General features: G+C 37.0%; 1 protein-coding gene across 2 annotated transcripts in view; it reads left to right on the top strand.

Moving 5' to 3' along the window:
- Arid5b (AT-rich interaction domain 5B) overlaps positions 1–13,873 on the top strand; it is a 178,359-nt gene that overhangs the window by 20,996 nt on the left and 143,490 nt on the right. For both annotated transcript variants that reach the window (XM_004858263.4, XM_087184810.1), the window contains one exon: positions 9,523–9,748. In XM_004858263.4, coding sequence (XP_004858320.1) covers positions 9,523–9,748 — 226 coding nt within the window. The remainder of the gene's footprint in view (positions 1–9,522; positions 9,749–13,873) is intronic.

Raw genomic sequence — 13,873 nt, 5'->3', positions numbered from 1 at the left:
CATGGCTAAACTAGTCTATCATGTTAAAGGAGTCAAATTAAATCTTAGCACATACTTGAGAGGGGATCTTCATCACTCAGACAACAGAAAATTCTTCACATTTTTAACTAGCACATGAATGGCTATATCTATAATCTTACTTTGGGGTAAAAACACTATAAAATTTTAAAAATCTTTTTTCTTCTTAAATTCCACCTACACCATGGAATTGGCAGGAAATGGGACACAGGTCCATTTGTCCCAGGGTGAGAGTGGGAGCGATATGACTACCAAAAGGGCTTAAACTAATTTCTCAGGAAGAAGACTGCATTGCCAAGTTGATTTCTGGCTTCACTTTAGCTTTCTCATCCCTGAAATGGACCTAAGAACGCCTACCTCAGAGAGTCCTCATAGGGAATAGATGAGATGATATCTGTTAAATTTGTAGATTACTGTCTGGGTCAAATAAAGAAAGCATTGCAGTGTTTCCCACCAATGTTTCCTTAGGAGCAGAAGAGAAGGAGAACACCAAGTATTTATTTTTTTTAGTAGTGCTGGGGATGGAACCCAGGACCTCAAGCATGCCGATGCAAGGGCTCTACCACAGAGCCACATTCCTAGCCCAGCACAGGTATTCTTAATTTTCTTTTGGCCCGACTTTCCCTTAGAAGTACCTGGCAAATGTAACAGGTCCATTATTGTTCCTAGACAAAGAATTAAGAAGAGTTAGAAATAAACACAGTTACTTAAAAGAGGTGATTGAATACCACTCATATCCCCGGTTTCCCCATTTTCCATCCAAATGATATTACTTAGTAATAGCCATCATTTCTTGAATGGCAAGTGTGTGTCAAACATTATACTATTGTACTTTGTACTATAGCAACCACAATGTTCTAACTGTCCTATAAGGTTGACTCTTATTTAATATAACTCATTTTTTATTCAGACCTTGGCAAGTCCCTGAACTAACATGGACATTAAACACAGTAGAGCTGCATTTGAACTGGGGTGGATCAGACTTGAAGCCAATACTCTTTCAGTTGTCCCTTAGTACCTCTCAAAATGGACCATCCAGCAGAGGTAGGGCACCATTAAAACTGTGCTGTGTACTTTAAGCCCAACACAGTCCTTGGTTGTTTGGGAAATACAAGAAAGGAAGAAGTTATACAAGGTTATTGGCCATTAAAAACTGTTTACAGTTCAGGTGTTTACTGTAGAAGACAGAATTATGCAGTTCAGCATCAAATACTTCAGCCTAATAAAGATTTAACATTATGTCACAGGTAATAGGAACAGTAATTCCCAGTACAGGGACCAACTTAAAGTTGATAGCTTTTTATTTTGCTTGGTAAGGATATTAAAAATAGACTACCATCTATTACTATCCTCATTTTGGAAGAAAAAAAAGATATGATAACACTAGATGAAGAAAAGAGAAAGAATGAAGCCCAGAGAGAGTTTGTAGGCTTTCTATAGGGTGCTGCCCACTTCTGCTGTCTGCTGTGGGAAGCTAACATGTATAGACTCCATGAGCAGAGCCCCTGGCCTAACAGTTCTCAGTGGGGTCCAGCTGTATACAGGTACCCTGCCGGGAGTTAGCAAGGGAAGACGGTAAAGGGGGGTTGTTTATTCTCTGTCCCTTCCTGAGAAGGGCCCCAGGTTGGTGGTGTTAAGGGTCATTGCCTTCGATGGAAAGTCTATTCTGATCCTGGTAACTATTCTTTCCCACTTTCACCACTTAGCCTAAGAGTGGTGAGAGAGGGCCTGCTGCAGCCCGGGTTCCTGTGCTGTTTACCTCTTACGCTTGCTTCCTTTACCTCCTGCCAACACCTCTATTGTGAGTTCCTTTATAAGCCACCCCTTCCCATTATCATTTCTCAGGTATCTATACATTTCCTGCTAAGATCTTGACTGCTGCAAGGACAGTCCTTGAGATCTAGCAAATTGTGCTTTATGAAAGTGCACTGAATTATCCTCATTTTTCTGATTTTGCCAATGACCAGTGAAAGCTTCATCTTTATCATCTTGTCTTTCCTGATGTTCTTGGATTTTTGAGTGGTAACTGCTTATCTGTACAGTGAAAACTTCTCACCCGTTCTGTAGGCGTCTCATTAGCAGAACACACTCATGTGCAACAGGGAGAGCAATGGCAAATTGGCAGGTGTCTCGCACTGTGGTGATTCTGAGGGAGGCTCGAAAGGAAGGACATGGCCAGCTGAGCCGGGCTGCAGGTTCAGGCTCTGGGTGCCACATCTCCCCTTACCTGAGTGCCACATCTCCCCTTACCTGAGTGCATAGGTGTGCATCACAGGCACACACGCCTGGCCTCGAGCTTCCGTGCAGGGCAGGTGATAAAGCGACTGTGGTTGCTCTTTTGAAAAGTTTATTCAGCAGTTTTTCTTCATTATTGCTTTCCATCTTGATGAAAATTTCCCATCTTTGTGGATTGAACTGTTTTTTTTGCTTTCGCAATTTATTTAGCTAGCACCGTGTATTGTTGTTTTGAGTTCCTAAAATTTTTCATGTTTTAAATACTACAAAGGACATTCTGAAAATTTGAGATATTAGGGAAGATGGAAGTGAATGCACTGTTTCTGTTATCATTCTCCCCACTTCCTGCCAGTCCTTCTGGTATTCCGTGTGTTCATTGTCCTTGGAACATAACTAATTAAACCTCTCCTCAGCAATGTTCTGTTGGTGGGCACCACGACGTAAAGGTTTCATTCATGTTCTCTCTCTAGAGGGATGATGTACTGTATTAGCAAAGATGTAGACTAAACTGTGTGCGACAGAGACTCATAATTACAGTTGTCTAGGTAAGTTGAGAATTCAAAATCTCCTTCCTGTCTCAACCTACAGGTAGATGGCTCAAGGCTAGAATGATTTAGAGACCAGGTTCTTCCTGCCTGTATAGTCAGTGACTGTATTTGTATAGTCCAGAGCCATACTCATTCCCGCTGAGTGGGTGAGCTGGAAAGTGCACATTTCTTCACTACATGCCATTGGTCATAACCTAGTCACATGGGTGCTGCAAAGGAAGAAGAGTAACGGTGTCTTTATTTTGTGCCCCCAAAATTAGCAGTTTATTATTATGCAAGAAAAGGAGAATAGACATTGGGGAAAGGTTAGCTATTGTTGGAAGTATTACTTTTCCCTTAGCCATGTAAGGTATTTTTTTCACAAACAAGCCAAATGGGCTATACAGTTTCACTGAGGTTGAAATGACTCTGAGACATCTAACTTGATAACAAGGGACCGGAGTCTGGATGAAACTTTGGAATGTATTTGTGGACTTCAGAGGTGAACATTGAGAATCCATGGAGAATGATTTCTTCAACCAGTGATATATAAAAACGAAGTCCTGGACATAGACTGAATATAGAATAAGAATAAGTAAGAATATACATTTCCTACATTTCCCCAGTTGGAAGATAGAATGAGGAAGAAGAAAAATTGAACAAAGTAAAGAAATGTGGAAGTAGTAGATATTAAGTAGGTGTTGTCTCCCCATGAGTCTGTTGCATATCTGTGCATCTTGCAAGCGAAGCCATCAATTGCCTTCACTCTGGACTGTCTTTTCAAAGATGGTCATACAGTGAACACCCTTGGGAGACAAAGATTCATAGTGTGTTGCTACAGAACAAAGAGCTGATTTGCTTATTATCTGGTATTAAATATTTGAATTCCCTAAGCTCACAACTCTTCTATAATTTAGTCCAGTGGGTGCACAGCTATCATCTATCCCTTTTTGTGTCTCTGTTTAGGAACTGGATATTAAAGAGCCAGCACAAATGCTGGTATTTGACTACTGCAATTGCTCTGAGTGATAAAACCATTCTTTGCCTTTGCCCAGGAGTCTCATGGCCCCTGCCAGCAGCATCTGTGAAACAGTGGAAGGCAAACTTACAAGTTTGCAAGTGGGGTAAAAATCATAGACCCTTCTTAGTTCTTAACAGGAGGGAATGTTTCAGTTCTAAGGTAGGGTTATTCATTATCAAGTGCTATGAAGAGGGAAAGGAAACAAGTATAAGAAAAAGCATTGGATTAATGACCTAATATAGTGGTTCTCCAACTTTTTTACACTTGAATTTCCTAAATGACCCCAATTACAGAGAGTATATCTTTTGATATTTATGGTACTAGAAATTAAAACTGAAAACCTATTTAAAACAGGCCTGGGGATTTAGCTCAGTGGTTCAGGCGCCTCCCTTGCAAGTGTAAGGTCCCAAGTTCAATCCCTGGTACCAAAAAGCAAACAAACAGCAACAACAAAAAACCTATTTAAAACATTTACTTCATTTAAAAATGATGATAGCATCCACATTGAAAATAAAAAGAATGTCAGGCCAATGTTATCATAACTTATACAAAGGTATAAATAGATCATACAGCTAAATGTAAAATGTAAATGTATAAAAAATTTTTTGGTGAACACTTAGAAATTTCTTGTGACTTGAGATTAGTCAGAGTTCATAGATATTAAAACAAAAGTACAATCCAAGAAAAAAATGACCTGTGGGACTTAAATCAAATTTGAAACTTTTGTTTTGAGAAACACATTATTGCAAGAACGCTACAAAGTGAGAGAACATGTTTTCAAGTCATATATTTGACAAAAGTCTTGAACCCAAAGAACTCTCAAAGCTCAACAGTAACACATCAATAACCTGATTTTTAAAATGGGCAACATATTTAAACACAAACTTCATTAAAAAAATGCAGATGGCAAATTAGCACCGTAAAAGGCGTTTGATACAGTCAGCATTAGGGAAATGAAAGCTTAAAAAATGATGAGAAATCATCGTGTACACATTAGACTGGTATTAATTAATTAATTAGCAGTGACAATATCAAGTGCTAGTAAGGATGAGGAGCAACTGGAACTCTCACATATCGGTTGTGGGAGTGCAAAATTGACAGCCACTCAAGAAGGCAGTTGGGCAGTTTCTAAACACTACAAATACACTTACCAGAGGATTTAGCAATCCCTTTCCTAGGTGTTAACTCTAGAGAACTGAAATGTGTGTCTACCTAAAAATCTGTGTGTGGAAGTAGTTCTATTTGTAATCATAAAAATTGAGTCATACTTTTGCCCCTCAGTCAGGTAATGAATAAATAATGTTTGGGAACCACCCACAGCAGGACATACTACTCAGAAATAAAAAGCAACACACTGTTGATACACCCAGCGTCATGGGTGGATCTCAGAGACTTTATACTGAGTGCAACAGTCTCAAAAGGTCTCACATAGTGTGACTCAATGTATATGATATTTTAAGAAAGAGAAAACTATATCAAGAACAGGTCAGAGATTGGCAGAAGTTGGGGACAGGAGAGAGAGAGGAAACAAAAAATAATACAAAGAGCTTTTGAGGGTGCTGGACTGGTTTGTATCTGATGCTTGTGCTAACAGTGGCTATATGACTCTATCCATAGAGCTATACTCTAAAACAGAAAATTGTAAGAAAAGTTATTTTAAAGAAGAAAATTAAAATAGCAATCCAAGCCTATTATGAAAATGTAGCACATTTTTATGAAGATTAACTATATTCTCAAAAACCAAATCAGTGAAAACAGTAGAAAAGTCTTATGGTTTTTGTAAATCTCTTTACTGCCTGGCTTAATAGAGAGCTTTCTTCTCATCCGCTTCTGCATTTATTCTGTTATGGTACCACATGTCACAGCCTCTGGAAAACCCCACTATAGGCTTGAAAGAGAACAAGAGTGAAAAAAGCTACTAATATCTTCATGTGATTTTGATCACCGTTTTGACTCTGTGGACCCCTGAAGTGGTCTCAGGCATTTCCAAGGGTGCTGGGGTTCTACGTTGAGAACCACTGATATAAAACATTGGCCTACATTTCAATTATGTTTTATAGCACCTTGGCCTTTTTTTCCTATATCCTTCTGGTCCCTGTATTTACTTAATGGCTTTATTCAAATTGATCCATTTTTTAGCAAACTTGTTTAAAGAGGAACTTTCTATAGCTCCTATAAATAGAAAACCAGTACCACTTTCCCATAAATAGACAGTAACCACAGGCCGAGGATTTAGCTTAGTGGTGCTGACACCTGCCTCGCAAGCACAAGGTCCTGAGTTCGATCCCCGGTACCCGCCCCCCCAAAATAGACAGTAACCACAAAAATAAATAGCAGTGAGTAACTTAAAATATGTACAAAAAATTTACCTATGAACTGTCTAAATTCATCTCTGTATGCCACACTTTGGAAAACACCAACATAGAGGAGTAATGACTCTGATACGCTACTTCATTTATGTCAGCCCATTGAATCCTGACAACTACTATAAGAGGTACATAGTTATCGTGACCTTTTTTTCATTTTTATATATGTAAAAAAAATTGAAGCCCAAGGGAAATAAAGAATTTGCCCAGTGTTCCACGACAAGTACATTCCAGGGTTGGGATTTGAAACCTGGCACTCTGGCTCCTGTACTGGTAGGCAGGAAAATGGATTTGTATCCAAGTCCTGCCATAACTTACTGCCCTCACTGATAACATGAGGTAGGTGGAATGAATTGGTGTACATAAATGTGAATCTCTGATGCCTACACAGACCTCAGGCAGGTCAGGGAGAAGTGGGCTGAATATCATGCTGTAGGGACTGGTGGGGGATTTTACATCTTGTCTAAAGAAGGCATCTTGCTCTCAGTTCAAGTGGTTTCTGTTTTTAGTTTGGGTTTTGTTTTTCTTTTCTTTCTTTTTTTTTTTTCCTTTGGTTATTTTTGGTCTATATTTTATGAGAAAAAATTGATGTTTTGTGCAAAATTTCAAATTTTCAGAACATTTGAAGGGGCTAGCCATACACATGGGCCAGACAGTTTGTGACTTTCTGACTGAATTATATCCTCTGACTCTGAGGATCCAGGATTAAATTAGCTCTTGTTGTATAAGCGTAGAAACAGAAATCCAAATTACAGAAATAATTTAAAACAGTGATAAAAGAGAATAAGGACTTAGAAAGTGTCTTAACATGGCCTACATAAATATTGATCCAGAGCTGGGTTAATTGAAAAGTCAAGGTACATTGATAGAATAACAAAGTATATTTCTTTGTATTCCCTTTGTGTTGTATCAGAGTAAATCAGCAATATTTATCCAGTGCTAATTCTCAGTTTGCAGAGAGCTAATATAATCATGAGCTGAGCTTATTGAAATTCTTTTCTTAGACATGCCCAAGAATGGTACATATTAGGAACTTTAGTCAGCAACTTACTCAGAATAGTAAATATGAACATGTGATTTATGCCATTGTGTGCACAAAGTAATGTTTCCTGAGACATTTTCTATATATATGTTGGCTGCTCTGTTCATTTGGGTCGGTTTGTTCTTTCCCCCTCCTCTGCTTATCAGATTTCCTTTTAAATCTTGGCATTTGACAATGTTGCAGGGCCAGTTTCTCTGTGAAGCCACAGTAAAACTTGCTGGTGGTTTCACAATTAATGTATGCTTGGGCTCAGGGTTTACATGTTTGTGGGAATTTCTGCAGAGAGAGAGAGAAAGAGAGAGAACAAAATCTATAGACTAAATCATGAAAGATCAGTGATATCATAAGGATTGTATTTTCTCTTGGTTAATAAACTATTTATTCGGCCAATGTTGTAAGCCAGCCAGAACTAGTCATGCCGTTTCTTGGAAAAGATCTGAAGCAACTGGTAATTCAAATGATAATCATTTGATCATAGAGCTATTTGAAAATAACACTCATCTCCAAACTTGTCTATTCTAGGAAACCTTATTTGGTCAAAATGTTGACGAATTCCATTTTCACTAAAATTGAGACTGATATACTAGGCTGCTTAATTATTTTCCAGTACATTCTAAACTCCATTTCTGGTATGCCCTGTCCCATATGCCTTGAAACAATACCCTGAATTGCTGAATTTTTATTCTGACATTTAATAATCACCATGTAATAGCTATAAAATGCATGACTACTACAGATCTATTTCAAGAGGATGGTGTGATGAGTTGGGGTGAAATCATCCGTTGAAATGGTACTTTGTAATATGCTCCATTGTTTATCAAGTATTGAAGATTTTTCTTGAGGAGAGGATAAAAACACAGTTTCCACTTTGTCTCCCCTTTTCTGGAAGTTCATATTTGATCATGATAAGAGAAAGGATTTCATTACCCAAGTTTTACTTTTCATTTTTGATAGAGTATTTATTACTTTGCTGCTGCCTAGCAAACCTTCTTCTCAGAAGCAGGTTGGAACTGAATGAGGAAAAGTGAAATCTTAGATCTTACCTTAAAATATTCTTAAAAACTAAATCTAGGGCTTCTTTTTGTGTGAAGCTTAATAAGTCCTTTTTTGTTTGGAGTAGTGTGTACGGTGACGTATGTGTGTGGGGGTTGAGTGTGTGTGTGTGTGTGTGTGTGTAGGTGGAGGAGAAGGAAAGAGTCATGTTTAACAGCAAAATTAGCCAAAATCACTTGTGAATTCCTTTTGTTTAATAGCTTAGAGACATCTTCCTGTTGTTGTTTTGTCAAAAATATTTCTAAGACTTTGTAAGCTTACGGGTTTTCACAGCTAAGCTTTCTTCAGAGATATGAAATAAAATAAATGAAAGAAGTCAGGTCAAGTTGAAATGCCAAATTCTTCAAATAATTTAACTTAAAATCCAGTGAGATGATCTTCATAATCCTTTTCCAAAGAATCTTTGGGCGAGGGGGCCTCCCTTTGTTCCATTCGTGGATATCTATTAAATATCTTGCTGGATTATTTTGAGGCAGAAAATTGGCTGTTTCCTGGAAGCAATTAGAGATGAATTAAAATTCAAATTTATGGTCCATAGGAAGAACTTAAGTTTCAACTACTTTTCTTAGCTTCAAATATTTTCTCCTCACTCGCCCTCTCACCCCCTACCCCATATGTATTAAAAGAAAAACTCAGTTCATTTCTCAACTTACAAAGGTTTTGAGAAACATGAGAATGTGCAAGTTTCTTTCAGTGGGAAGCACATAACATTTATGAAGTAGTTCTTTTGGGATTACATCACAATTTTATTTAATTTTTAGGACAATAGTTAAATTCAATATTTGTGTATAAGCCAAGGGAAAATGTACCATAAACATAGGAATTTTAGGGTGAGTCAGAGTTCCAAGAATCCTAGATTTACTTAGAACATTTATATGGAGACAGGTAAACCATTAGTCATCCAGCCCTCACTTTTTACATTTGTAATTAATTGTATCTAAAAATGTGCTTTCACCCAAGTGGTTAAAAAGGTAGAGGGAGCTTTGCACACAGCATTCATAATGGTAATAGAATTACTACCCTATTTTTGGATACTTTATAACTGTAACAAATATATACTATAAATTATTCTTTGAACAGCCAGCAGTGAAAAACCAGTGAAATGAAGTAAATTATCAGAGACACTTGGATACCAAAAACCACAGTCTACTTGCGAAGGTTAAACCATTCACATGGCAGTTCAGGGGTACTTTGTTGAGACAGCACCCTTTACCTCAAACCCATAACTAATGTATTTTTGTTCCATCTCATCTCTTGTAGGATGAAGTCATTGCTGTTTCTGAAAAGGTGATTGTGAAACTTGAAGACCTGGTCAAGTGGGTACATTCTGATTTCTCCAAGTGGAGATGCGGTCTCCAGGCTGGGCCAGTGAAAACGGAAACCTTGGGAAGAAATGGACAGAAGGAAGCTCTGCTGAAGTACAGACAGTCCACCCTCAACAGCGGACTCAACTTCAAAGACGTTCTCAAGGAAAAGGCTGACCTTGGTAAATAATTCACGCTTCTAAACCGAATGTGTGGGTGTATATAGTAAGCTTTTCTTGTCGTAGATTTTTCTGGAAACCCTATCATAGAATTGCACACACACACACGCACACAACTTCTTTATCCTCAAAGGGACCTAATAATATAGATGAAGAGCAACCTTGTAGACAAGGGATGAGCATTACCTGTTGGATCACAGAGCCTTCTGTGTGTATTAACTCCTGTACTGGGTGATACAACACATGGCATAATTAGGGCATCTGAAATTGGATTAATGAAAAATTTAAGTATTTGCTACTAGGAGTTAGTATAATATCATGTCAGAACCATGTCAGAGAAACAACTATAGGGTAGGGGAACCATTTGTTGGCAACTGTGGCATGGATTTCCTTGAGCTTTTAACATTCAGTGGTCACCTAAGTCAGCTACCTAAGGTCAACTATCTCAGTTTTTCTTTCCTTTCTCCTCTTCCACTGTAAGTATAAAGAACTTGGGCTTTGGTGTTGTTTATAGTTAGGCTTTGTAGTGTTCTCATTAGTGTTTGAACACTAACACTTACTTAGCTGTGTGGCCTTAGGCAAATAATTTAACCTCTAACCTCAGTTTCCCCGTATAAAAATAAAGTCATTGTGAGCTAAAGAATCTAGCACAGTGATGACAGGTGGGAGGGGCTCCATGATTACTTCTACTGCTTTAACACTTCCTTCTTCAGTGACTTTTTTGTCCTTTCCTTGTTCTTTTCCTTCTGTTTGTATCCCTCTGTGGTCTTCACTGTCTTACTCTCCTGGTATTGCTCAAGACCAAAGTTGTTGACCTCTTATTTAGACCAGATATTTCCTCTTTAAACAAAGAGGAACTTCATTTTTAACATATTAAGGCATCTTTTGCTTTCATTCTAGCACAATGCTGATTTTCGTAGCCCTATTTTATGCCTTAATGTGACAACTTCCTGTTTTTTTGCTTTAACCTAGAATTTAACTATTAGAAGAAACCCAGATAATTTATTTTAATTGGCATAAAGAAACATTGAATAATACCAATAACTGACTGTATCTTTCATATGATTCTGGTTTGTGAAGAGCTGTGCTGTGTTTTGGAAATAGCATTAATATTTTCTTGCAGTTTGACAGTCAACAATTTCCTGGCATCTTTTGCTAGATGTCAGACAGTAATATTTTGGACCTGGCACCCTGATTTTTATATGTGCAATTAGAGAAAATTATTAAACTAATGGTTTCCCTTCTCTAGAAAAAAATTCATAGTTTTCTTACATATACTGTCACATACCCTATTTTGTGAACACACGATGTCTACTTAATGACATGTGAAAATACTAAATAATATATGTGTTGCCTTCCTAATGCATGATCTAAGTTTCATTGCCATTGTCTTATGTTTTCTTTAACATTAAAACCTTTCTTTGCATTTTTTCGAGTTATGGAATATACTGTTACTAATAAAAAATTAAACAGGAAACCCATGGGGGAACAAAAGGATGTGTAGATGGTTAAGCTTGATGTCACACTCATAAACAAGAGTATTTATAGCAGGGTTGTTTCGTGCTTCAAAGGGATAGTTTACTAATGAACACAAAAAGAAACCCAGTTTCGTATTTTGATCAAAAATACAGAGATTTTAATCTTTTTGAATTGTAAAAAAAAGTTCATTATCTACTTTCTTTGCAATTCATTTTAGAAGAAATGGGTTTATAGTGAATATTTGAAGTACTTGTAGGTGGTTTGGTTTGGAAAATCTAGAGATTCATAGTTTTTAAGTCTAGTTGCTCTTTAGACTCAGCAGGGGAATTTACTAACTCCAGCTTCCCCAGATTCTTCTTAGTTGAGGGAGGCAAGCCCAAGGAATGTGCACAGATAAAAACTTACTAGGTGATCAGGATTTTTTTTTTTTTTTTTTTTTTTGGTCTCACTTGGGAGACAGCTCTATGATGAGTGCTGAGGAAAGAGAAGTAATCAACAGAAGACTAGATTGGGAGGCTTTCACGGACAAGAAACACGATGTACCTTTTCTTTTTTTAATGCAAAATACCCCTTTAAGAATAGAATTTAGGGCCTTGTAATTCTACTCAGTTGATATGAACTGTGGGGAATTTGAGACAAATAGCTTTTGTAATTGGAATGCACACTGTGTTGTAATAATGTGGAAAGAGAAACAAAAACTTTCCTTAATGTAATGAGTTTCCATTATCTGCCTGATCTAAAGTTTGCAAGTCACCGTTTTCAGAATTTATACCAGGAGAGAGGGAGTGTCATTGTACACAATCCTGGCCCAGCAACTTTCTCTTTGTCCTCTTCCTTTCTCTTTGTGTAACATCAAAATATTTGTTGTCTGTACTTTTCTTTCTACACAGTGGTTTCCTTATCTCTTTTTCTCTTGGCCACAGTGAAACCACCTCTAGTACCACATTGTTCATGGACGTTCACACACTTATTAGGTTTTTCCTTCTCTTAGAACCCTTCATTGTTCTTACCAAAGAAAGATGAACTGGGAGATTACTTAAGACACTCCTCTTTTTTTACTGGTGGAAGCAAGTAAAGAATGGAAAGATCTCACCTTTCTATGGATAAAGTAAAACTCCAACATGTTATTTAAAAAAAAGGCTAAGTTATTTTACCCTGTTAAAAAAAAAATCAATAATAACAAAAGAATTAGGTTGACTCTTAAAGAAGGAATTTAAAAATATAAAAGCTAATTAAAGAACTCTTCTTGCTTTGTGTTTAGATAGAATAAATTCCCTTTAATCCCAGTTTGTGTCACTTCCTGTCTCTCTCTGAATAGTAAAAAAATAAAAATGTTCTCACAAATGTGTGTCTGCCAGCAAGTTAATAGTCACAAAGAAACTCTGCCCCAAATGGCAGCTTCCAATAACTTCTCTGATGCAAAAAGTCTTTTAATTTTTATCCCTTCCCCCCTTAAAGGAGATAATTGGGATAAGATTTGAGGATATACTGTTCGCTTTTTAAAAAATCTCTACAGATTTTACTTAAGACCGTAAGTGACTTCTGACTAAAACTACAAATTTTGGATATTGGAACAACTAATAATCTTTAAAAAACACTTCTAAGATGTGGTAAAGTACATTCATCTTCTTCCCTCCTGTTTGTCCCTTTCAGAGAAAGTTAGTTCAATATGAAACCAATGCAAATTGGGACTTTACTGAGTGACGTGTTTTTCTTTCTTGAACCTATTTCATACTGAAGTTTATAAAAAAAAGAAAAGAAAAATAACTGTTAAAATAAAAGGGTTAAAAAATGTATTATTCATAAGCATAATGAATACAAGAACCTGTTTTTCCAGAAGAATCAGGTTGATTAAATCATTCACTACACAAGCCTCTAGTTATTTATTTTTGTCTTTAGAATTACAGTACTTAGCTTTTGTAATAAAGTGGACTTGATAACCATATTTGGTATGGCAGTTGGAAGTAGTCAAATGAAGAGTTATTTTGTTTTACAAAACTTTTGGCAACTAAGGAATATAAATACTATCAGTTAAACATAGCAAACTTGTATTTTTTATTCCTTGGGCTATAGTTTGAAAAAAAATCAAATTATTTTATATAACACTGCTTCTTACAGAGTTTCTTTAAGTGAAGTATGAAAGCTGCAGTGTAAGCTTTATTGGCCTATAAATATGTCATTATAGTTGGACTACATTTATATGCTTTGGATTGTTGTTTAAGCCAAGAAAATATGTCTCTACAGGTTGACTTTTTATTGAAACCCTTTGAGGCATACAACAAAATGTATTTTAGACCAAGGTTATTAAAACAGCATTTTCATTTTTTTGCAGCAGACTCATTGTCAATTATGTTGCCACAAACTGTCTGTGGACGGGCAGTTATGAATGGTTTCATCTCCAAATATGTTTTTAGAAAAAGACATTAACGATAGAAGAGTCTGAGCTGAATGAGAAATGACACACATAGTGTGTATGTGTATGTGCGTGGGGGCTTGCCTGAATGCAGTGATGCTGGTTTCCTTGGCCCAGTTTCTGTTCCTAAAGTCCCATTGAACTGAGAAGGAGTGAGTTCCTCTCTCCCTTCGGTTGCTGGGACTTTGCCTTTACTTTTGGGAGTAGACAGCACTGTAGTGTTGGAAAGGCAGCGG

This window comes from Heterocephalus glaber, unplaced genomic scaffold (genome assembly GCF_053883595.1).
Source record: "Heterocephalus glaber isolate CG9 unplaced genomic scaffold, H.glaber_assembly_v1.0 deba00001497, whole genome shotgun sequence".
NCBI classification, from domain to species: Eukaryota; Metazoa; Chordata; class Mammalia; order Rodentia; family Bathyergidae; genus Heterocephalus; species Heterocephalus glaber.
The sequence above is the reverse complement of the archived record's forward strand: the minus strand, read 5'-3'. Positions and strand labels throughout refer to the sequence as shown.